We start from the raw sequence: 23376 nt of genomic DNA, 5'->3' as shown, positions 1-23376 counted from the left end.
CTCAGCCTGTCCTCACAGGAGAGGTTCTCCATCCCTCTGCTCATTCTTGTGTCCCCCTCTGGACCCGCTCCAACAGGTCCCTGTCTCTCCTGTGCTGAGGACCCCAGAGCTGGACGCAGAACCGCAGGTGGGGTCTCACCCGATCGGAGCAGAGGGACAGAATCCCCTCCCTCGACCTGCTGGCCACGCTGCTGGCGATGCAGCCCAGGACACGGTTGGCTTTCTGGGCTGCAAACACACGTTGCTGGGTCATGTCCGACTTTTCATCCACCAGTACCCCCAAGTCCTCCTCTGCAGGGCTGCTCTCCATCCCTTCATCCCCCAGCCTGTATCGATACCAGGGCTTGCCCTGACCCAGGTGCAGGTCCTTGCACTTGGCCTTGTTGAACCTCATGAGGTTCCCGTGGGCCCACTTCTCGGGCTTGTCCAGGTCCCTCTGGGTGGCATCTTGTCTGTGTGAACCGTACCACTCGACTTGGTGTTGTCTGCAAACTTGCTGAGGGTGTATTCAATCCCACTGTCTGTGTCATTGATAAAGGTATTAGACAGTACTGGTCCCAGAATGGACCCCTGAGGGACACCGCTCGTCACTGATCTCCATCCAGACATTGAGCCGTTGACCAGTGTTCAACTGGATTACAAGAAATTTAAAACTTGGTGCCACCAAGAGCCTTACTTCAATTTGCATAGTGTCTAAGGAGCCCTTTTCCAAACATCTGTGTTTTTGGGTGAGCTCTTCCCCAAGAAGGGGTTTAGAGCTTTCCTGCTTTGCCCTCATAGTGGCCTGAGTGCCAAAGACAATGTTAGGGTTTGCAAGAAGAGATGGCCAAAACAGATGCAGGAGCCTGATGTAGGAATGGTGTGAAATCCAGCTGGAAACAGAGTGGTCTGATGCACTGTGCAGCCTGCAAGGTCAATGAATTTGTGAAGTGCTGGGGCGTTTGTCATCATTTTTTCTCTCCTGTTCTTCTGTCCTGCAGGCCACAGCCCCTTTCTTGCACATAGGAGCGCTTGCGGCAGTCACAGCCCTGTCGTGGTTGATAGCGGGGCAGTTTGCACGAACGGAGAAAGCCAGTGAGTACCACTCGTGTCCTCGCGTGGTGATCGGGGGCTGATGGGTGGTGGTTGGGGTGTTGGGTGCTCCCATTGGGAACCACTTGGCAGGTGGTGGTTCCTTCCCTGGGCTTAGTAGCCTCCAGCTGAGCCACGGTGGGGAGGTGGATGCTCTCCTAGAATAACCTGGCTGAAACTGGAGTGGGTGTATCTGGTCTGAGGATGCATCCAGATCCCACGGCTGCTGCTTTGTCGTCAAAAGTGCGCCAGAGTTGGAGGTGAAAGGGCTATTTTCAATGAAGCAATGAATAACAGCATCCAGATTTCCATCAATCTGCTTTAGAAAACATAAATGCACCCTCCGTAGCTAATGTGCCGTGTTCTGCTCTGCATCTTGTAAGCACTTCCCCCAAGCCCCATCTCCTTGGCTTTTGTTCCCCTGCGTTTCTAGAAGGATCTGGCTTTGAAAGCCTTCATGGACTTGCTGCTTGTGATGCAGTAGCACCTCGAGGGCTCAGTAGAGATCTGGTCCCCAGAAGGTTCGGTGCTTCTTTAAACGCATGTTGAGACATGGTCAGAGGTCTGAAGAAGCGGAGTGGTGAAGGACATGCTGAACCCAGCTCTTATTTCGGTGGTCAGGACCGTCAACAAGAAGTGCACTCTTCTGGGCATCTCCCCTGTCCCACCATGTTGCCGGGGCTCTCCCAAGCCTGAGCTGTTCCTCTAGGTTTCCTTGTGAAATAATTTGATCCTTCTGTGCCCTCAGAAGTGTTTTTCTTCAGAGCATCCACGGATGTTCTCAGACATTTGTGCCAGTTCCAGAAAAATTATTTTAATTGGTATTTAACCTGCAGCAAAATACAAGCCCTGGAAGGATTTGGCAGCGCTTGCAAAAGACTTCCAAGAAGTGGGAGTTAAGAATGAGGAAACGGTGTCTGAGGATGGAAAGATTTTGATATCCAGAGAGATTTTTCAAAGAAGGAATTGCTCTGCCTTAATTTATAAATATGCCAATAAAGCTGTACCTGATTCTTCTTAAATATGTTCTAGCATGTAATTAGGCTGCCAGTTGAGGGAGGATTTATGGTTACGCCTAGAGCAGAGACTGCATGTGCTCCTTGTGAATTCCTCATGATTTTTCTCTTGCAGCTGAGTTCCCTGAAAATGGATTTTTTTGTTTGTTTGTTTTTAATAAGCCAGGAAGCTGTTTTCCTTCTCTCTTTCTGCTCCTGGGTTGGGGTTTTTGTTTCTATTTTGTTTGGGGTTTTTTAAGGAAAAACATTAATCTCTTCTGTACCATTGGATCTTAAAGTTATTTCAGGGTCATTTTACTTGTGAAAGGTATCATACCTGGAGGAGTTTACAGACTTTTTGGTACAGATATGTTTGACATGGTGGTGTTAAAAATGGAAGAGAAGAACTAAAATCTCTGAGAACTGACAGTTGCTTGTAGTGGCAAAATAAGATTTCACTCACTAATAATAATCTTTTGGCAATAACTGGTGCAGCTGCAGTCATTGGTGCAACAATCTGTTCTTGTCATTCTTGAGGCATGTGACAATCTTCAGCAACTGGCTTTTTTACTGAGCAAATTTACACTTTGTTGTTGTTGTTGTACCCCCATGCTACTTTTTCCAAACCTGGAGAACAGAAGTTTCTTGAAAAGCTGCAGTGTTTTAAAAAGTAGTAGCTTGTATTCAGAGGTTGCTTCTCAGGTCAGGTAGAAAACATTGGACTCAAAGCAGCCCTGGAAGCCTTGAGTAGCAAACAGCAGTGTGAGAAACAAGCTCTTCTAGGAGCCCAAACTAGGCTGGAGGGGTCACTAAGAGTAGGAGGAATGGAGAAGGAAGGCTCGTGTCTAAATGTTGCCGTTGGCAGTGTCGTGTTGTAGAAAGTGGGAGATTTATCTGTCTTGCTTAGCTTGGGTGGTCACCAGGAGAGCTGCTTCCATACAGACCATCTAACCTCAAATCGAACAGCATGTATTTTGCTTGTATTTCATGCGTGTATTTCATTTCAGGTTTTTTATGCGTGGTCTCAGTTCCCACATATGCGTGGCTGGGTGGGGTTTTCAGCTCCATTTTAACATGGTGTGGCCCATGCTGGGGCATCCTTTCCTTGTGGGTGCAGTGCAACGATAAAAATATTTGGAAGCCCCCGCATCTCACGCGCTGCTTGCCTTTAGTCTGAACCTGGGCTGTTTAATCCCTAAACTGCAGCACCAGGAAGGAAGGGACCAGATTCTTTGCACAGCCTGAGACTTTGCTGACAATTAGGCTGATTTTTCAAAGCCTGGTTGGTGTGCGGTGTTCCTGGGGTGTGCAAGAATTGGGTCTGGATCACGTCCTGGGTCCATCTGGAGGTTTTGATGCTGGTAAGGCACAACTCCGTACTTTTATGGTGCAGGACACAGCGTGAGCTCACTTAGCAAGATGCCATTCAGTTCCTTGAGTGCTCTGTGGGTGACTGACATCTCTTCCAGAGAGGACGAAAAATTAGCTGGCAAAGTTACTAGTGTTACTTTCTGGCTTGTTGGAAACGTGTTTGAATGAGGCTATTAGATGCTGGAAGCAAAAAGCAGCTTATTTATGTGTGAAACCAGATCAGTTGCGGTCAGGACCAGAGCTGGGTTGTTCTGTCCTTCCCCTAAAAAAAACTTGCCTTCTCCATCTCGTGTCCGTTGCAAATATTTGTTTTAAAGGGTATGGGTTTTTTTGAGGTTTTCCCTTGAGTTCCAAAGCCTTAATGAGTTTGCAAAATAAATAATAATAATAATAATAAAATAAAGAAGTCTTTTGCTTTAATATCTGTGGTTTCAAGTGGCTCCAAATAGCTCAGGAGTTCAAAGGTGCCTGTTGTTCTTCACAAGGAATACATGTCTGCTGGGTACAAGGGGTGCTTCTGTTGTGCTGTCAGCACCTTCGAAAGATTCCCAGATACTTTGGACTTTGTGAGAAGTCACTGGTAGTTGGCGGCGGGTGGCGGAGGCGTGGTGTGGGACGCAGGATTGCTCATCTGGCCGCAAGCGCTGCAGCCAGCACCCTCGTTGCTGCATTTGTCAGTCCTGTAATATTGCTGCTTGCAGAGATCCCAGGGAGTGCAGCACCGTCACAACCCAAGGATTTATTTAAACATGTCCAATTTAAGCAGTAAAACATTGCAAATGAGCTCGGTTCTGGCTGGTACAAGTCCTAATACAGAAGCAGTTAAAGTGGTGTTACCCTGGCTGATGTTGGTGAACCACCAATGTAAACCCAAGTGATGTTAAATGCACTGACATGGTGCTGTGACTTATTTGTGGATATGTTTAACAGGTGATCTATTTCTGCTGTCAGGCAGGGCAAAATTTGGTGCTGTCTGCCCCCAAAGGGCTGGAAACCAGCAGTGTTTTTGGGCTACGTTGTTGGGACTTTAAGCAAATCACTTAACTTTTTGTTTCCCCAATACAAAACGAAGTGAAAACCTCCCTCAGGACTTGATTAGCTCAGAGATATTTTTTTAAACTAGAATTTTTTTTGCCTAAACACAGAGCTCTACTGTTGTACTAGGGACAACGGCTGTAGACCAGTCTCTCCTCTGGAGGAAGATGAGGGTGTCTTGACTTCACTCCTGTGGTGCGAGGAGGTCAGGACCAACATTTTCACTAGCTCTTTCTCTCTCTTTCCACCTCAGCTTCTCAGATGCTGATGTTCACTGCATACCTTGCAGTTGTAGTTGCACTTTACCTCGTCCCCCTCACCATCTCGTCCCCTTGCATAATGGAGAAGAAGGCTCTGGGACCAAAGCCAGCCATTATAGGTCACCGTGGAGCACCAATGGTGAGTACTCTCACATCGTTAGTACTGCGTTGTCTGACTTTTCTGCCTGTGTAAAGGATGGTACCAGACCTGATGGTCTATAGGCTGCCCTCCAGAGAATACGCAAGGCAAATGTAGCTTTGAAGCACCCCTCCTGGCTAGAATTACCGTGGTCATAAATCAGTACATGAACCCAGAGTCAAGTCACACCCCAGATGTTCTAGGCGCCTTGCAAACAAAAGGGCAATCCTTGCCTTGCTCAGGGTGCTTTGTGCCGTTGCATTTTTCTGGCTGTTGTTTCTGCTGTTTTTTGCTCTCCAGGCTTGGCCCTTGCACTGCAGCAGAAGTAGTTTGTGATATTTTTTGGATTTTTTTAGAGCTTGAGGCTCAGTCTTCGTGCCCTTTGCAGGACCTCACCAGCAGTGGTTAAACTCAGCTCGCAGCAAGATGCCTTGAGTATGTGGCAGGCTGGAAAAACAAACAAACAAGCTGTGCTGACCCTACACGACTGCACGGTACTCTTGCGTTGCAGATCATCGTGAGACCGGGCGAGGTGATGAAACATTCCTGTCACCTGCCTCTGGGTAGAGCACATAATCATATAGTGCTTTCTTCTCCGAGGTTTCTGGGCATGTCCAGGCTAAAGATGGAGTACGTTGGCTTGGATAACGCTGTCCTGTGGTGTCTGGACATTCTGGCCTGCATGTCTAGTTTGGGTGCTTCTGTACGTAGGTCTGTTGCATAGTTGTACCTCCATCTCTCTCTGGTGGTTGATTGACTTCAGACAAGATAGCGTACTGCAGTGTAGGCACTGGCCTTGTGAATGGGGTTGGGGGTTTTTTTGGGTGGTGTTTTTTTTTTAAGGCATGCAACTAACTTTTTTGCTGACATTCAAAGCAGAAAAATATATTTGTATAGGCTGTCAGAAGTGATTTGGCAGGCTGGAGCATGCTTGAGCTCCTCTCTGAGTCCCAACAGTGTGCACTAGGGGAGTTTGCTAGGTGAGATAAACACCTGTCATGACACAGAAGTATTTTTTAGTTCTCCTTATTTTTAATGATTTCTTTATTTAAACAATATCTTGAAACGCCAGCTTAATTTGCGTCACTCTTTTAGCTATATTGCCTCTGTGGGTGGTGGAATGAAGTTCTGGGCATGATAAATGCTTTTTCCTCTCCTACTGAGTTTGTACCAACCGTGAAGGCCAGAAGAAGCCAAGCGAGGACCTGTGCTCTGCATGCTTTCTGCATGGCAGCAAATCACAAAACCTGTTAAGGGATTTTCTTCCTGTGGGGTTTCCAGGCTTGCGTGCCCCCCATAGCCTTCTAAAGAAACTAAACAGCAGACAGATTCTTTCTATCTTCCAGATAGTTTATGTAAACCTTATCTGGAGCAAGACTCCCAGCACAGACTTGGCCCTTTGCTTTGCTTCATGGTCTTCCTTGGAGCCAGCAAACACTCCTTGCAGTGTGGAATAAACCCACCTGAGAAGATGCTGGTTGCATGTTTGGGTGCAGAGGGATGCAAAGGTTGATCGAGAGCGGCGGTGGAGGAGGCTCAGTGCTGTGTGTGGAACTGTGGCCCAGGCGTTGTTCAGCAGGGTGCAGCCCTCCCCTTCACCATTCCCTGGTACACAGAGCTGGTCGTCTGTTAGCGGCAGATGATTTGCTCTGAAGCCCAAAAGAAGCAAGATCAGAGACTAGCAAGCCTTGTTCCAACCTCCAAGCGTTGGTCTACATGTCCCGTGGAGAGCTGGCAGGAGGTTTATCGGACTGCTTTGCCTTTGCTGTACGTGTAGTGAGTGTCCTCCGGCTGTGCCCTTGAATGTCAAAGCTGAGATGGGGTAAGGAAGATGAGGACTAGAGAGAGGTGGTCAAAACTCCCTGCTGTACTTCCATCTATGCCCAGCTTTTCACTGTATCAAATGTCACCTTGAGTTTGAAGAGCTCCGCTTACAGTGCAAGTCCTCAGGTTGTACTAAGTCATATCTGCTTGGGAAACTAATGATTTTAAAGCTTTGCCAGAAGGCGTTTCTGCTTATAGGGTCTTGCTTCACAGGGCTTCTTGCTTTTGCTGTTGAGCCCAACTGTATGTAGATTTAATTTGGAGAAATGGCCAAGTGGAGCTGGGGAGGAGGAAATAACCCAGAGACGAGTCTGGAGACTGAGCTGTAGGACCCAGACATCCTCCCTTGGGCAGTGTCAAGATCAAAAGCCTGCGGAGCCTGGGAGTTTGGGACCTGAGGTGAAACTAGATCTAGTGGGACTGGAGATGATAAAAAGCGATGCAATATTTGCCTTCAGATCTCCTGAAGCAAGACAAATGTGATTTGCTGTGCAGACAAACGTGCCCTCTGATGGAGCCTGATAGCTGGTTGCTTCGCCCGTCTGGCAGGACTGAGTCCGTAATATTGCATTTGCAGGTCCAACGCTCTTATAGTAGAAAGACACAAATGCAACTGAGTGCTCTTCTGACAAAAGCCGGCAAAGGAGATCCATGGGATGGCTGAAAATGCTTGTTGTCCTGAAATAAAGGATTTGTCAGGGACGTGGCATATGGTATATGGGGCCAAAGGCAGTGAAATGGAGAGTTTCCCAGGAAAGCTGTAGATGTGTGCGCTTCCTGAGGGATACAGTACTGAGGGATACTGATCCATCGGTGCCTGCAGCCTGCTCCTCAAGGATCTTCCTTTGCTCTCCAGAGCCTGCTTTCCTCTGTGCATGCATGCATGCACCCTGTCTCTCTTCTCATGTCCCTTTCGATTTTTTTTTTTAAGAGCATCATTTGTAGTGTCTGAGTGCGACTCAACTGCTGTCCTTGTTCTGTGGAGGAAAAAAGTGAGGAACAGAGGGCATATGGCTCATAATTTGTCTGGAAACACTGGAGGAGGGGAAAAAGTCCTTGCATTTTAAGTAGCAAGAGAAAATCAGAACCCACCCTGGCATCTGTGCCTAGATGAAATGTTGCTTTTTGTAGTACAGGAGAGCTACTGGTTCCACACTGGCTGACCATTTGTCTGTAGTGGTAGTGCTCCTCCAAGAAATGTCCCTTTGGTATCATCCTGTTCCCCCACAAGCTTTAACTCGCTGCTAGAAAATCTCTTTGCCATGACTCCTTCTACTTTCCCTTGCCTAAATGTCATCCAGTCACACCTGCTTTATGCTATGCTAAAAGTCCATTCCCATCAGGGTGCAATCTGAAAACCCTTTCTCTTAGCAGGCGTTTAGTTAATAATCGGTTTCTTTTCAAAGGCTTTTTTGAAATGAATTATTCAGCCTCCAGATCTGTTTCTGTCCTTCTGGACTCTCATCAGGAGAGCATCAGGATTGTGGCAGCCAGCAATATGCTGGGAATTGTGGGCTCCAGCCTTCATTTGATGTCTGTTGGTTTGAAAGGGTCTTGTTCTGATGGGCATAGGAATGGTCTGACACCCCAAAACATGAGATGGGGTTCTCTGTGAATTTTGCCTGTTAATATGTTAAACTTTTCAGATCGTTTTATGAGCAGGCATCTGTTGTCTTTGGTCTTCCATCTTTTTTATTATTCTTACAGAAATCTAGTTGCGTTTTGTCTTCAATGGCGATAAACTTGATTGTGTTCTCCCTGTGATGGTAAATAAGCCACTTATGCTGAGGATAAGCCAAAACAAGGGTAGAAGGTAAAATCTGGGACCAAATCTGAGATGGAAATGAGGAACTTCATCCAGTAGGACACCAACTTCTACTGCCATTTGCACTTTAAAGTCTTCTCCCAAATGTCTTTCCTCACTTCAGGTCGAAGCAGGTTGTCTTTGCTTTTGGAATCTGAAGAAGATGCTGTCCATAATGTTGAACCCTACTTGCTTTTAGGTTGTTAGTCCTAAACGTACATTTCTTATAAAAATATTTAGGCTCATCATGATGATCTTTGATGTCAAATTGTAGGTAAATCACCCAAAGGATTAATAATAGCAGTGACTTATCTGAGCAAGAGCTCTACCTGAATCCTTGGAAACCTTCCTGAAGCCTGGAAACTTGCCTCCCATTACTGGGACCACAAAGGTACTGGTTGGTCTAAAAACGATCAGGCTGAACCCGTGGAAACCATCCAAAGCAAGAACAGCTTTTGTTTTCAGAGCTGGAGGCTACAAATAGCATTGAAATAAATGCTTTTGGCAAACCACCCATGCAGCTGGGTTTTGGCATGTCTTAACAGCGCTGAGAGAGGCTGTGCCGAAACAGCTGTCCCAGTGCCGGGAACACGCGGCGTTCATGCCATCGAGCTCCTTCCTGCGTGGCAGATGATGTCCATCTCCTTGCTGGGTGCAGGCACAGTGCCGGGAGAAGCATTTTTTTTGGCCGTGCTGACTCATTGGCTTTGCACAAGTCCAGAGTGGAAAAGTACCCATTGCTGGGACAAAGTACCTTGGTGGGCAGCCAACGTTTAATTGCGCTTAGGATTTGCCTGTTGGATTACTGCATGGGAATGTTTTGCCTCGACAGGGAGTGTGTCGTGCTGTTCCCAAGAAAATTCCAGCAAATATGGCCTTGCACATGTGGAGATTGGGTTTGTGGGGGGGGTTTTGACACCTGAAGGTGAAGCCTCCAGTATATGTTGCCGTTCTCCCAGAGATGCTATTTTGTTGTCTTGTGGTGCCAACTATCGATAGAAGCAGTAATGAAGACCTTTGGGTGGGATTGTGTCTTACTGGAGAGCTTTCAGCTAATGAAGAACTGGTGATTTCTTTCTATTGTTTTGGGGTTTGGTTTTCTTGGTGGTTTTGAGGGCCTTTACTTCATCTTATCTTGGGTATCAACCAAAACTTTGCCCCTACCTGTTTGGGATGGCTTTGTTTTTTAAGGGCTCTGAAGTGCTTTGGTTTGTACTGCTCGTGCTGCTGAAATCAAGAAGCGTTTGGCTTGCTGTACATCTTGCGCACACCCACCTATTAAAAATATGGCCAGTTAATCTGTCTGCGCGTCCGATTGGTGGTAACAATCAATCGCAACTAGCATCTTCTGACAGTCCTGGAGAAAGGCTTATGTTCACTGAAATAAATCTACGTAAGTTTAGGTAGTCTTTCATTAAATCAAGCTTCAGTTTTTGTGTGTGCAGTACAACAATAATGAGGTCTCATGTCCTGTATCTAGTTATTAAATTTCTAATGGCTTTTTCCTTATGAGTTTACCCTCTTGTCCAAGGCAATCCTTTATTTTTTTTCTCTTTTTGTTTTATACTTTTTCCTTTCCTTTCAGTTTAGTTGAGCTGTTTCCAGAAGTGCTGGATACAGATGCTCTCTGAAATACCTAGAATTCCTAGGGATTAAAGATACATTTTATTTCATTTCTTAAACAGTATTGTTATTGCACCATAGTGACCTGGCATGATGGGATGCTAATGCTGAAATCAACATACTGGCAGAGCCCAAACTAAGTCCCATACAGGGAACTTCCAAAGGGCATCTTTTTACAGGAAGAAATATACCATTTTTCAGGTATTGCCCTAATCATGCCTTGTGTTTTTAGTTCAGTTTTTGGCTTACAAGAAGACTGATACTGGAAAGGAGAGATAAGGGAGGGAAAATTTAGAAAAAAAAAATTAAAATTAAACTCATGTTTCCAAAAGGATGAGAAAATATCCTTAAAGCTTTTTGATGAAGCAAAGATCAAATCCTTTACTGCAGCTCAGCACGCAATGCCAGAGGTGTGCAGTGGCTGCAGTTACACTTTGGAACAAATTTGGTTCTTCTGTGCAAGCTTCTTCATTAGCCACCCCCCAATGTACAAATGATGCAGTATTTTTATGTTGGTTTTGTTCTGAAGGCCTGTCAAGGTGGCTAATTAGGGAGAAAATACAGCGTAGTGATGTCCAACTGCAGCACGGCTGTGCTGCTCTAACTAGCACGCTCTCATAATCTTTGTTAAGGAAGATCCAAAGCTCTTGACTCCATTTGTAAGCATTTGCGATTGATTTCTGAGCAGAAAAATAGTCAAAATGAGTTCATCCATGGGTAGTTTTTTAGAAATGACTTGCTGCTTCTCTGTAGTAGGAAGAAATGAATGGTAGCCTGATTTTTGCAGGGTATGAGCCTATCAAAGCGAGTGTGAAGAGGAGGAATAGCTTCTAGAAACCCTGCACAGGGGCTGTCTGTGGCTTTCAGTGGATGTTGGCATGGTTTATATAGGACAGAGGTTTTGGAGTGAAATCATTGCTTTGTGCCCCAGGGCTTCTTCACTTCAGCACTGGTTTCTTAAGAAATTGGTTGTGTCCGGTTGCACTAGATCACTGCAAACCTGGATTTGGGGTTTAGAAATAATGTGCCTGAATGTATTGTATCAAAGGAACTGGAGGGAGACAGAGATATAAGCAGAAAGATTCTACATTTACTTAGCTATTGCCGTTTTACCGTAAAACCTTTTAAAAAAAAATCAGCACTAATCTTGGCAAGTAATTTCTGTACTGCTTGGATGCATCTCTGTCCTAAACATGCTGATTTTGGGGCTTCAGCTCCCTCTTTCTTCGAGGGAGATGGAGACAGGCTGGGATGATGGAAATAACTGTTACTCAGATTCTCTCATTTCACAAAAACCTCGCATTGTAAGGGATATGAACTCCTGGTAAAGAGAGATCCTGCCTCCAAAGTGATGCCAGGGGAACCTCCAGGAAATAGGCGGTATCTGATTTTAGGGGACAGGGTTAAATATGCTTGCTTTCCTGGTTTTCTGGTTGACCTTTACTGGGTTATGTCATTGGTGTGAGTGGCTTGTTGAGTCCCCTCAAGGCTAGGATCGACCGAGAGGTTTAGAAGCTGGGGAGGACAGCTTTCTGCATCGATGATGGACTCGTTTGGAGATGCAATTGTTTATATCAGGGTGACTGGCTCTGGCCAGGTTAGGAGTTCACCCACCACACGCTTGCAAGAAGATGACATCTTTGCCTGGAAGGCTGACAATCTACTTTTCAAAAGCTTCTGACGTACAGGGAATCGGTCTGTCAAGTAGTAGCGTTGGGGCGTTATGGAGACTACCCAGCACATGCCATCGTGGGGCACGGCGTTACCGAGAGCACTGGGGCTGACGTCCGTGCTGTTTGCTGATTCAGAGTAGCCAGAGATGTTCATCCATCTGTGATGCTCTTCGAGAGGATGCTCTTCACTTCTAGTGGTGTTGTGACGAAGATGGTGTTACAGCTCCTAAGTGCGTGTTTGGATGGTTGGACCTTAAGTGACAATCTGTTTTTAGAACAGTTTTAAAATGCTGTTTCCTCTGCACAGCTGCAAAGCTACGTTTTCAACACGGATCTGGTCCGAGTTTTGTAAGTTTATTTAATTTGCATTTGGGGTCAAGTTCCTGGGAAAGGAATGGATGTGCCTCATATCGGAGCAGCTGCACGCAGCCCTGGTGGGGTCCAGTTCAGTTTTGCCCTTCTTGAAGAGTGAAGCTTGGTCTGCAAACTCTGTAGGGGCTAGAGATGAGGCAGGAGTGGGATATTCCACTCCTGGGGCTGGGATCATCTGTCCACGGGGTTGAGCTCAATGGCGACTGTCTGAGCGCTGGGGATGGGACAGACAGATGTTGGTGTATGGGTAAGATATGAGAAACCTTGGTCATGCTGGTCCACCTCTACAGAGGTGAAATACTGTTGTAGCCAGGCTTGTTTGCCTTCGTTAGCCCTGATTCACGTGATATGAGCTCTTTATTGCGTAGGTGGGTAACAGCAGGGTCATCCTACCCTTGTTGAAGGGTTTTATGTTGATTGCTTAGTGGAGGGAGTCCAACCTGCCCTTTCCAGCCTCCCTTAGCCTGAGAGGTGATCTACAACTCGGTACACTTTGCTTTTCTGTTCCTTGTATGTCCACATCCCCGGTGAGACTGCTTTATAGTAGGGGTGGGGGTTCAGTTGCTGCTTGATGTGATGTCGCATCTTGAGCTGGGACTTGCGTTGCATCTACCCAGCAAACCTGACAGGCTGGTGGTCCTCCGTTGCCCTTCGGTTTCTCTAGGTCAGCCGTCTCTCGTTTGAAGACTACTCACTTTATTTCCTTGTGATTACCGCAGTCTCCGAAAGCAAATATTGAGCATTACCCTGTAGGGAGAGGATCACCTTGCAGTGTTACCCTGAGGAAAACTGAGCGACTTTGGGAAGGGAAACCTGAGATGCTGAAAGCAACCCAAGGAGATGAAGTCTGGATGGGATCTTCAGATCTTTGTGGCTGCTGCTCCCTGCTGACAGCTCTGGGCATCGCGTATATATTGCAAAAAGCTCTTTGAGCCCGGACCTTGCGTGACCCAGTGCTGGGCTGTGCAAGAGGGTGTGATGCGATGGGGGTGTTGCTTCTGTCTTCGCCTGGACAAGTCAGGCTTCGATTGGGAGCTTTTTTGGGAAGATAACGTGACTCTGTGTTGCCTCCGTTAAGCAAACGGAAAAATGAACTAGTATTGATGCGTGGCTTGAGCCAGAGGAATTCAGCAGAGAGATATCGGAGCTATGTGAAGGTTGGTGCTGACATTCGGTCTGATTATTTTACCCCAAAGCTTTGCTGACCTGAGCGTGTAAGGTGATCGGCTTATAAGAAAACAAATAATTCTTAGAGACACCTTCAACTCTTGAGCAGGTTTTTATATTTATTGTGTATCTTGCTTGCATGGTGCATTTAGGCCTTTGTTCTTAATTCTTTCCAACCCCTGAGTAATTCTTGAAAATCATGTGTTGGCAATGCTCATTGTATCTTGGTGGAAACTTACTGATCCTGGTGGTGGCAGAGATGAGTGGAAAAACAGAATGTTACACGTGCTCTAAACCTGAAAGCAAAATTGGAAAAAAGAAAACATTTTTTAAAAATAACTTTATTTTCACATGGTGATGTTTCAGTGCAGAAAACCTGCCAGGTTTTCTCTCAACAGTTGCCTCTATTTTTTCTTTTTTTTTTTTTTTTTTTTTTTGGTCTGCCTGTTGTTGGTTTATGGACATTTGGGGGCTAGATATACTGTACTAGTTTTGTAGAACAACAAAGTATTTGTCTTCACATTATATTGTTTTTAAACAAACCCAAATTCTGTTACCATCTGCTTCATTCAACAGGAAGGAATTCGAAATAAAATTTGAGTCTTCATCTGTCATGGCCATTGGGATAAATTTTCTAGGTTTAAGGCTATATTTTTTTTTGCATTGTTGTTAAAACTAACTAGAACATTTGTTAATAGAGAAATCAACTGATTTTTAAGACTGAGTAGTGGATGACTATTGAATGAGTGGATGTGGAAATAAAATGTGTGCTGCAGAAACTGTGGTCTAGTTGTTCTCCATGGTATGGGTAATACCCTGGTTTATGGACTTTCTTCTTTCTATAATGGCATCATGATTGCTGTTTGCATAGAAAAGTAGGAGAATGAAGAACCATTAAGGTGGTTTAGGTAGCTCTAGATAGAACCTGTGAACAGAGAATACTACCACATTAACAGTCACTTGCTGGGGGTCTTCAGCAAGCCGCTGTTTGGGAGACCACAAGGGTAAGCAAATCTCTCGCACACTAATTTTGCACCTAATCTCAAGCTAGCCAGGTTTCCGGCATTGCAGGCCACAATAACTCTGCACTGAACTCTGTCCTGTGTGTGAAAGACCATCAGTGGAGGCAAATGCATTGGTCATCTTCAGACTTCAGTGAGATGCAATTCTGTCTGGAGAACGCTGCTACGCCAGTGTAACCGGCTGGCGCGTTATCTGCAAAATAAGATTGTTTTGGCTCCCTAATTTCTCTAAACCTCACTGACACCACTTCGTAAACGTTTCCGCTGACCTACTAATCTCTCATTGCTCTTTCTTCCTCCATAGTTGGCACCAGAAAACACTCTGATGTCCTTCCAGAAGGCAGTGGAGCAGAAGATGTATGGAGTCCAAGCTGATGTCGTACTGAGGTAAGCCGGTGTGCTGGTTGGTCTGAAACTTTCTCTGTGGATAGCCCAAACCATGCTGGTGGGTCTTTCCTATCTGATGTGTGTCTGGTTGTTACTGTTCTTTCCCATTGAGAAGGGAAAGAGTGATGAACGTGATGAACATGGACACTGAGTGGTGAACGTGTCCGATAACTCCTAGCCGTCTCCATTTGTAATGCGCAGATGCTACTAATCGTTTCACTGAGATGATGATTAAGGGTGAAATGTCCAGGTGGGGGAACCTGAATACCTTTACGGTGAAACTAATCTTCATTTACAGGAAGACTGTAGTTCATCCTAGAGCTTGGTATAGTGCAGTGAAACACAGCACCTGGTTTCTAGCCTGGCTTGAGGTCAGCTGGCCTTGGGAAGAGGTGGAACTGCTTAAATGTGACTTTTGCTGGGATGCTCCAGGTGCAGAGGGAGTGGAGATCCCAGACTGACTGGAGATCCCAGCCTGACTGCATTGCGTTGCAAGTCTTCAGGAGGGTTTTTTAACAGCTGTGCAAAACTGCCATGAGAACTTAGCAGCCGAGGAATAAGCCCTTTCTTCTTTTCCCCATCCTAGCATGTCGCTAGTGCTGGGGGAAGGAGGAATCGGGAGATTCTGCTGACTGTCAAAAAGTCGTTCCTTGCAGGCAAAAGTTGAGCTGAATTGACAAGACTGATTTAGAGAGGGTAATTTCAAGAACTGCGCTTTGTTCCAGGAGTGTGATCATCCTTTTATATTCTTGTTCCCTTTCTGAATCGTGTTTTTTGCATGAGTTACATAGATGTGCAAGAGGGCAGAAGTGGCACGAAGGGAACAGTAATGCCTTACCTTGGAGATCTGTCAGTTTGTCTCGGTTCCAGTTATAAATATGAGAGACTTAAAGCTGATATTTTCTTTTTCCTTGACCACATTAGAGGTCGTTGTTGATGGAAAGATATTTTTCCCTGTTGGAAGATAGGCTTCTGAAGTTTAATTGTTGGGGTGCTTTTTTCTTTTCTTTGTATAATTGTTTGAGAACAAATGATATAAAAACTAAAGGAATTTCTTCCCAGTGATGAATGGAAGGTCATTGTGGAAGGATGGGGTATCAATTCGCATGTATGTGATACAATTCTTGTTCTTTCCAAAATTAGTTCATTAACTGTTGAGAAGGGACAGCTACTTGACTGTCCCGACTCGTAGATGCACTCTTGGCTCATGTGGCTGAACCAGTTGCCTCCATTAGTACTGGCCAAGGAGTAAGATGGACTTTTGGGAGGAGAAGAGCTGGAAAAGCTCCAAGAGCCTTCTGTGTTGCCACCCATCAGCCATCCCAGAGGAGCACTCCAAGCATCCCTAGCTTAATGCCCTTGATGGCCCAGTTATCTGAGGACGTCTCTAGGAGACCCAAGTGTCTTTATAAAAAGAGGACTCCAGTGACCTTCAGACCAAAAAGTGAGCTTTCGATACAGCTGGCAGGAACTTTGGGGAAGGGTTTGCGGCGCAACACCCATTGCTGTCCTTATCCCTTTGAAAGCTGCTCTTTGTGCTTGTGGCTGGATGGGTCCACTCCACCTGGGATGTTTCCATGCTCTTCTAGGCACATATCAGCCAGGAGTGGGTTGCTTGGACGTAGACTCAGACCCATCGCATCCTGCTCCCTACCCATTACACACCCCAAATTGGGTGGCCCTGGTTATAAAGCCAGGGCTGGTTATAAAGCCAACTTTGCTTCAAGCAGCAGCAGCACAGTATTGCTGTGTGTTCCTCTCTCATCTTCTACCTCCTCCCATATCTTGTCTTCTAAAGCTCTGATTTCTGTCTCTGAATTATTTTTTTTTTTTTCAAACCTGTGCTTGCTAATCCATTGTGGTTAGCCTTGGGTAGAGCTGAGTGACTCCGTGAAGGGAAGGATTAGAAAGAAGGGAGTGAACATTGAGTTCCCCATAGGATTTCCACACTGGTAAAGGCTTGGCAGTATCTGATGATGCTCTGCTATGAAATGTTAAGACTTGAGCTCCTATCTCCCTTAAACACTCCACATACTTAATTCTGCAGTTGCTTAGCATCTTTTCTTTTTTTTCTTTTAACTGTATTTATTAATAACCCTTCTGATTGCAGCAGCACAGTATTGCTGTGTCAGCGCGTAGCTTTGGGTTGAGGGGAAAGTAGTTGGCACAGTGCATGCTAGAAATAGCAGAGATGCCAGTGACCTTTGTGATAAGGGACTTCTGCAGGCAACAGTAAAGCTGAGGCAGCGTTTGCTCTATCTTCTAAAACTGGTTTTTTGTTTTCCCTCTGGCTCTGGGGGTGAGTGCTTTGGGTTGTCTCCTAATTCAAATACGGTTTGTATTTTAACCCTATCTCCTTTCCCGACCTTATCTGAGTTTCCTATTATGAAGATGGGCTCCTTGATTTGGAAAATGTCATTATAATCAGGGTGGCTGTGGTGGGCTTACCTTGATTTTTTGAGTGTGGACTACTGTTTCCCTGCCCTTGATAGAAACCCTCACTGCCCTGTGTGGTGTTACTACTGATCCAGTCACAGGAAATTGGGCTGGAAGAAAGTTTAAAGAGCTTTTTAGGTTTCCCAGAACCATCGTTCTGTAATATGTGTGGCTTAAAGACCACAGGACATGCATTTGGCTACTCCGTTTCATCCGAGAAATGGGTTTTCTTGAAGATGCATGAACTTAACTCATGTGAGCATGGCTGCTTCCTGAAACCAATTTGCAATTGGAAAAGGCAATTTCAGAGCAATTTTGGTAACTTGGAGCCCTTGCAATTTGCTAAAAGCCCATGAACATTAAGTTCATGTAGTCTGGGAGCCTTTGAAAATCTTCCTCATCTGCTACTAAAAAATTGAGAATAGTTTGTGTGTGTGTGTGTATACAGGGCATGGAAAACCTCTGACGTTATTGGGAGCTACAGACATTGCATAAAGCTTTGGTTAGCGTGAGCATTCAGGGTGGGTGTTCTTGTCCAAGGTCTCTGAGTTTGGCACTCTGGACATATTTGAGGGGGTAGTGGGGAGGAGGGAGGGAGGGATGGGGTTATGTCAGTGTATGAGTGACTGCAAACACCTAGCAGGTATCGAAGAGACTTTCTCCTCTGGGTGCATCTCATTTCAACTCGTCTTGAGGATGCTGGGGATGTGTTAAGCTGGTCGAAATCTTCACAATGATTTTGATGTGAAGCCAGGAGAAGCTGGAGTGGGAACAGGCATTTCTCTAGTACTGTGTTGTGCACCTTCACCTGTAACGGGCCCTCTGACTGTTTGCAGCTATGATGGAGTGCCGTTTCTGATGCATGACAAGACACTCAGGAGAACAACAAATGTGGAGGAATTGTTTCCAGAGCGGGCCTACGAGCACTCCTCCATGTTCAACTGGACTGACCTGGAAAAGCTCAATGCTGGAGAGTGGTTCCTAAAGGTGCGTACGGCCGTGGAGAGGGTGTCCTGGAGCTATGGCCATGGGATGAAAGCTCATGCCTAAACCTTCTTGGAGGTGGAGAGGTGTAGATCCATCTCCTTGGTGGAGTGGTCTGAAGTGCAGCTAGAGCAAGTGTCCATGAACCATGTTTAGTTCTGTCCTCTACTAAACTTAGACTTGGTCTAAAAGACTTGTCCTCTTGTGCCTCTTCTACCGCCTGGAAGAAGGGGGCTTAGTGCCTGGTTGCTACCACAAATTACTTCAAGACCCTCAGGAGGGGGAATGCGATTATAAAGAGAACAGAAAAGACAATGTGTTTTATGCTGTTCCTTTTTCTTTAATTTACTTTTGGAGACAATTGTATTTACAATGAAAAAGCAAGGAATTCGGCCTTCGAAGTCCGGAGGGGGAGGAATTGCCGTGGGATGAGCTTGACCCATCCTTCGGCATGCAGGCAGGTTGCAAATGGGATTTCTTTTTGCCAAGCTGCTCCCTGGCCAGCGGCCGTAACCTTTTTGGAGAGCATTAGCCGTGGTCTGGAGGGAGGGCTGCAGCACTCGGGCACGCTCATGCAAGTTTGACCGTGACTTGCTGAGGCATTGCTGCCGTGATGCCAGCTCAGGTATCGGTTTCCTATGCCTGCTTGGAGTTCCCTGGCTGCTTGCTTGGTGGAAGACTGAAACTGTGATAGTTTTGCTGCCATTCTGATCTGAGCTGGTCTGGAGGTATGATGGGGATGTCTGTGTATTACAGCTGCACAGAAACCTGCTTGGCTTGCAGATGTGGTTGTGGGAGTGCAGGGAAAACTGCTGCTTGCCAGATGAAGAAGGCCAAGGCAGCATCTGGAAGGTTGCTTTTTGGCCTGTACTTTGAAGCAGTCATTCCTGAATTGTCAAGTCAGGAGCCCATCTCTTCCAACAGCCCATAGCTCCTCTCTGATCGCTCTTAGTTATATAATGGCTGGCCCTTTTTATTTTTGGATCCTGCAGAATCCTTGGTGATCGCGTACATAGTGTGAGAAAGTACATTTTTAGCTACCTTGGGAAATTACATTACTGCCCTATAGCTCTGCTCTTCCTCTGGAAATGGGGTGACATGTCCAGCACACCTTGCTTTTAGTAAGGACCTGTGACCTCCCCTTGGGTAGGGAAACTGAGGCACAGAGAAACACTTCAGCAAGCTGCAAGATGGTCATCGAGAGTAGCTGTCAGCGTGCCCCGCTGTTGCCAGGGTGGGATAGAAAAGGGTCTTCACCTGTTTTGGGGGAGTCTGGACTTTGTGGCAGTAATACTGGGATGTGCTTTGCTTTCAGAACGACCCTTTCTGGACGGCTGGGTCTCTCTCAAGGTCTGACTACTTGGAAGCTGCCAACCAGTCGGTCTGCAAGCTGGCAGATATGCTAGAGGTGATCAAGGATAACACATCGCTCATCCTGAACTTCCAGAACCTGCCACCAGCTCATCCCTACTACAGCACTTACATCAACATCACCCTGGAAACCATCCTGGCGTCGGGAATTCGGCAACAGGCTGTGAGTTCTGTGGGGGTGGTGATGTTTCAAAAATTGCTGCCTTTATGGGTTCTCCAAATCCGTAAGTGTGTCATTGGATCCATTTGCACACTTGATTTGAAATGCCACTTCGTGCCAAGAAGTTATGCTGGGGCAGACTGTGCCTCCAGGCTGGTGGTCCCAGAGGCTCGATATCATCTTGGACTGTACTCATGGTAGTATAGCTAGTAAATAGAGGAAAGGGATTATTCTCCTTACTCAGCAATCATGTGTTCAGTGTGGGGCTCACCAGTATAAGAGAGATATTGGTAAACTGGGGCAAGTCCTGGAGAAGCTACCAAACTGCTCAGGGGGGCTGGACATACAAAGAGGGGCTGAGGGACTGGAGTCTCTTCATCCTTGAAAAGAAAAGACTTTGGAGAGCTGCTATTGGGTCTCCCCAGTACTGGCAAGGAAGTGGTTGAGAAGTTGGACCAAAGCTCTTCACTGAGTTGTGTGTCAGGAGGATGGGAGGCAGTGGTCATAAATCGAAACGGGAGCAGTTCCCGCTGGATATAAGGAAACTAGTTTTCCCTGTGAGGGCAGGCAAGTGTTGAGAGGGACCCAGAAAAAAAAAAAAAAGACTGAGGGATCTCCATCCTCAGAGCTTTTCAAGACCCAACTAGACAAAGCCCTGAGCAAGCTGGTCTGAAATCAGTGCTGGCGCTGGTTTGTGTTGAGGTAGATTTCTCTTGAGGTCCCTTCCCACTGAGCAATTCTGTAAGAGCTTCAGATGTGAGAGAAGAGGCAGGACCTGGAGGCTGGTTGCAAGCAGCAGAGAGACCATTCTCTCCCTCCGATTCCTTAATTTTAAATAATCCTTCTCCCTGGGCTGAGCAACTGTTTCAGCCTACAGTCAGCTCCTGCTTGGAGGAGAAACAGATGTTCTGGACCTGAGGGGTATTCAGCAAAAGGAGGTCTACGTACCTGCAGACATCTCTTCCAGACTTTCATTTCTGCCCCAGAATTGTCCTTGCTGGGTTATGCCAGACATTTTGATTTCCAGCTCTGGGCAGTTGCAGTCAGAGTCCAGCCAGCCTTGTGTCCTCTCTGACCACAAGGTATAGATCTTCACCCAGCCCATCAGGAGCTCCCTTGGATGCAATGATCTCTCCTGGAGGAAAAGCCCCATTCCCCATGTGTCAGAAGGGCACCCAGACTGGGGACTCTGGGTGTCCTTTGGAAAACTTCTCTCCTTGACCCATCCTGGGAAGGAAATCTGGTTCTTTCATTTCAAGCTCTCCCTTGAACATGGACTGGTTGAAAATAGCGTGGTAAGGCTGGCAAGTAGAATGACTACACTCGCAGCTCAGATATTTCATCTGTACCAATTAGGAGCATCTGCATGCACAGGCAAGTTCAGCACTGACTTGTGCAGTGATGGGCCCAGGAGGGAACGGAGCTATTTTCAACTTCCATCTGTCTTTTTAATGACTGACACTGTCACCCAATTTCCAATTAACTACGTGGCTGCAGTGACAGTGTTATCCACAAGCTTCTGCCAGCTTGGCTAGATCCAATGGAGGACCGTACTGTCTTCTCCCTTGGATACTGGGATGGAGAGCAGGAGAAAAATTATCAAAACATAGATGTGTGGTTGTGAAGTGCTATTTCTCACCTAGGTTTTATGGTTTCCTATTGAAAATGCGTATGGCTGCACCTGTGCTGCTCTGATGCTTTGGTAGATGAGTGTCACCGAGTTATTAAACAAAAGTGAAAGCAATGCAATGCCCAGTAGTACTGCTGAGATCATCTGGTTGGGCCCAGCCTCTGCATGGCACAAACTATAGAACCGCCCAGCTTGGTTCCTACAGCTGCTTTAGCAGCTGAATATGTTAATGGTAATTAAGTTGACACGGTTTCAAAGTGTGGTATGAACTTAGGGAAATCCTTGCTCTGGGTTGGAGTAGATGTAGCCCTGATAAAAGAGGGTGAACAAAACTAGTCTTAGCCACGGGATCATGAAGGGTTTCTCCCGTGCATCCTGTCTGCACTGTCAATTTTAGCCTTATGTCCTTGTTCTCCCTGTGCCCTGAGCTGGGCAGGGAGGACAGGTTTTCAAGGATACACAATGTCTCTTCTCCTGAGCCCTCGGCCTGATCCCTTTGTATCTCAAGCCTTTTCACCTCTGAGATTTTGTGCGTTACAGTCCTTTGGGCTCGAGGATAATCCTGAAATGCGTTTGATTAAAGATGTGGGAGGCTGTAAGTGTCTCGTAGCCAATTTGTATGACAAACGAGGCAGTCTCTCATGTCATTTTGCTTCTGGCTTGGTGTAAACTGACTGTCTGCAAAGCTACCTCGTGTTACCAGCTTTGTGAACCATCTTTGCCGTAGCCGTCCTCTGTCTCGCTCCCTCCGCAGGTGATGTGGCTGCCGGACACGGAGAGGCAGCTGGTCAGACAGATTGCGCCGGGTTTCCAGCAGACTTCTGGCCTCAAGCTGGACCCACAGCGCATGAGGGAGAAGGGCATCGTGAAGCTCAACCTGCGTTACACCAAGGTCACGAACGAGGACATCAGGTACAGCCCTCCGTTTGGACACTGCGTGATAGCCCGTGCGCTCCACGGCGCGTGTTCACAGCTCTGTGCATCCCCAGCCCAGCAGCATCTTTTCTGATCATCCCAGGCTGTCTTATCTGCACGGAGGTATCTTTTCAGATGGACTTGCTCTTGAAATCTTGAGCTGTGCAAGCTTGTCCCTACCCATCGCCCAGAATTCAGGCTGTTCTCAGGCGCGCACAGCTGACTGATAACTCTACGTGCTAATTCAGTATATGATGAACCTTTCTGAAATAGATATATGAATCGTCTGATTCTTATTACACTGTCAGCTCTGGGAAAAAGTGAAGGCTTTTCACACTGAGTACCTCCAAGTGCTGTTTCACCCTCATTAGCAGCTGCCCTTTGTTTCTGTTCGTCTGCTCCAGAGTTGCTACCACAGAATTTTGATTAGTCCAAAGTCTGGATATGCTTTCAGAAATTTCTGTTTGCAGAGAATTCACCCATTTCATTACTGTCCTTTGTCAGCTATTTAGACTGGTCAGGTCTCCCCTATAATGAGATTGGCATATCTTCTCCTTCTGCTTGAGCCTGTATTTGAACCATGCGGTGTGCTAGCTCCTAGCTTTGCCCCCTTCTTGGAAAGGGCGCATTGTCTCTAGTAGAGCTTTTCTATTTTTTAGAGTTTAAATTTTTTCCCCAAAGAAGAAAATTATCTCCAAAGCAGCTGGTTTACTCTGTTTTGGCTGGAAGTAGGGAAGAGCTGAGACCACAGCTGTTTGTGAGCGTGGTCCTATTTCACATAATCCAGTGGTGTCTTGAACAATGACCATCGGTCTAGTTGCTCACCCTTAAAACCAAGTCTGTGCTTTACCTGCAGGATAATTTCTGCCTGTTTTTCCCCTACCTACTTGCTCTATCTCATGGAGAGGACCATATGCCAACTCTCTCCTCTATGCCAGCTCATCAGCCCCAATCTCTCATCAATCCCACCTCAGCTGTCTCCAAAATCAGACCTGCCACCTGAGTGTTTCTTGAACTCTGAAGGTCTTGCGGTGCCCAGTCAAATTTTGCTGCAGTCCTGCAGCACGAGCCAGGGCAGGCTCAACAAGCCCTGGTTTAACATAGTTCTCTCAATCCCCCCCCAAATCAGCATCTGGA

The 23376-nt window shown here is 46.3% G+C and overlaps 1 protein-coding gene across 6 annotated transcripts in view; it reads left to right on the top strand.

The window, feature by feature from the left end:
- GDPD5 (glycerophosphodiester phosphodiesterase domain containing 5) overlaps positions 1-23376 on the top strand; it is a 171014-nt gene that overhangs the window by 132059 nt on the left and 15579 nt on the right. For all 6 annotated transcript variants that reach the window (XM_049822955.1, XM_049822951.1, XM_049822953.1 and 3 more), the window contains exons 7-12: positions 981-1074; positions 4726-4871; positions 14661-14743; positions 18016-18166; positions 19479-19697; positions 22079-22236. In XM_049822955.1, coding sequence (XP_049678912.1) covers positions 981-1074; positions 4726-4871; positions 14661-14743; positions 18016-18166; positions 19479-19697; positions 22079-22236 — 851 coding nt within the window. The remainder of the gene's footprint in view (positions 1-980; positions 1075-4725; positions 4872-14660; positions 14744-18015; positions 18167-19478; positions 19698-22078; positions 22237-23376) is intronic.

Source organism: Accipiter gentilis, chromosome 19 (assembly GCF_929443795.1).
Source record: "Accipiter gentilis chromosome 19, bAccGen1.1, whole genome shotgun sequence".
NCBI lineage: Eukaryota > Metazoa > Chordata > Aves > Accipitriformes > Accipitridae > Astur > Astur gentilis.
This window is presented reverse-complemented; position numbering and strand designations above follow the sequence as displayed.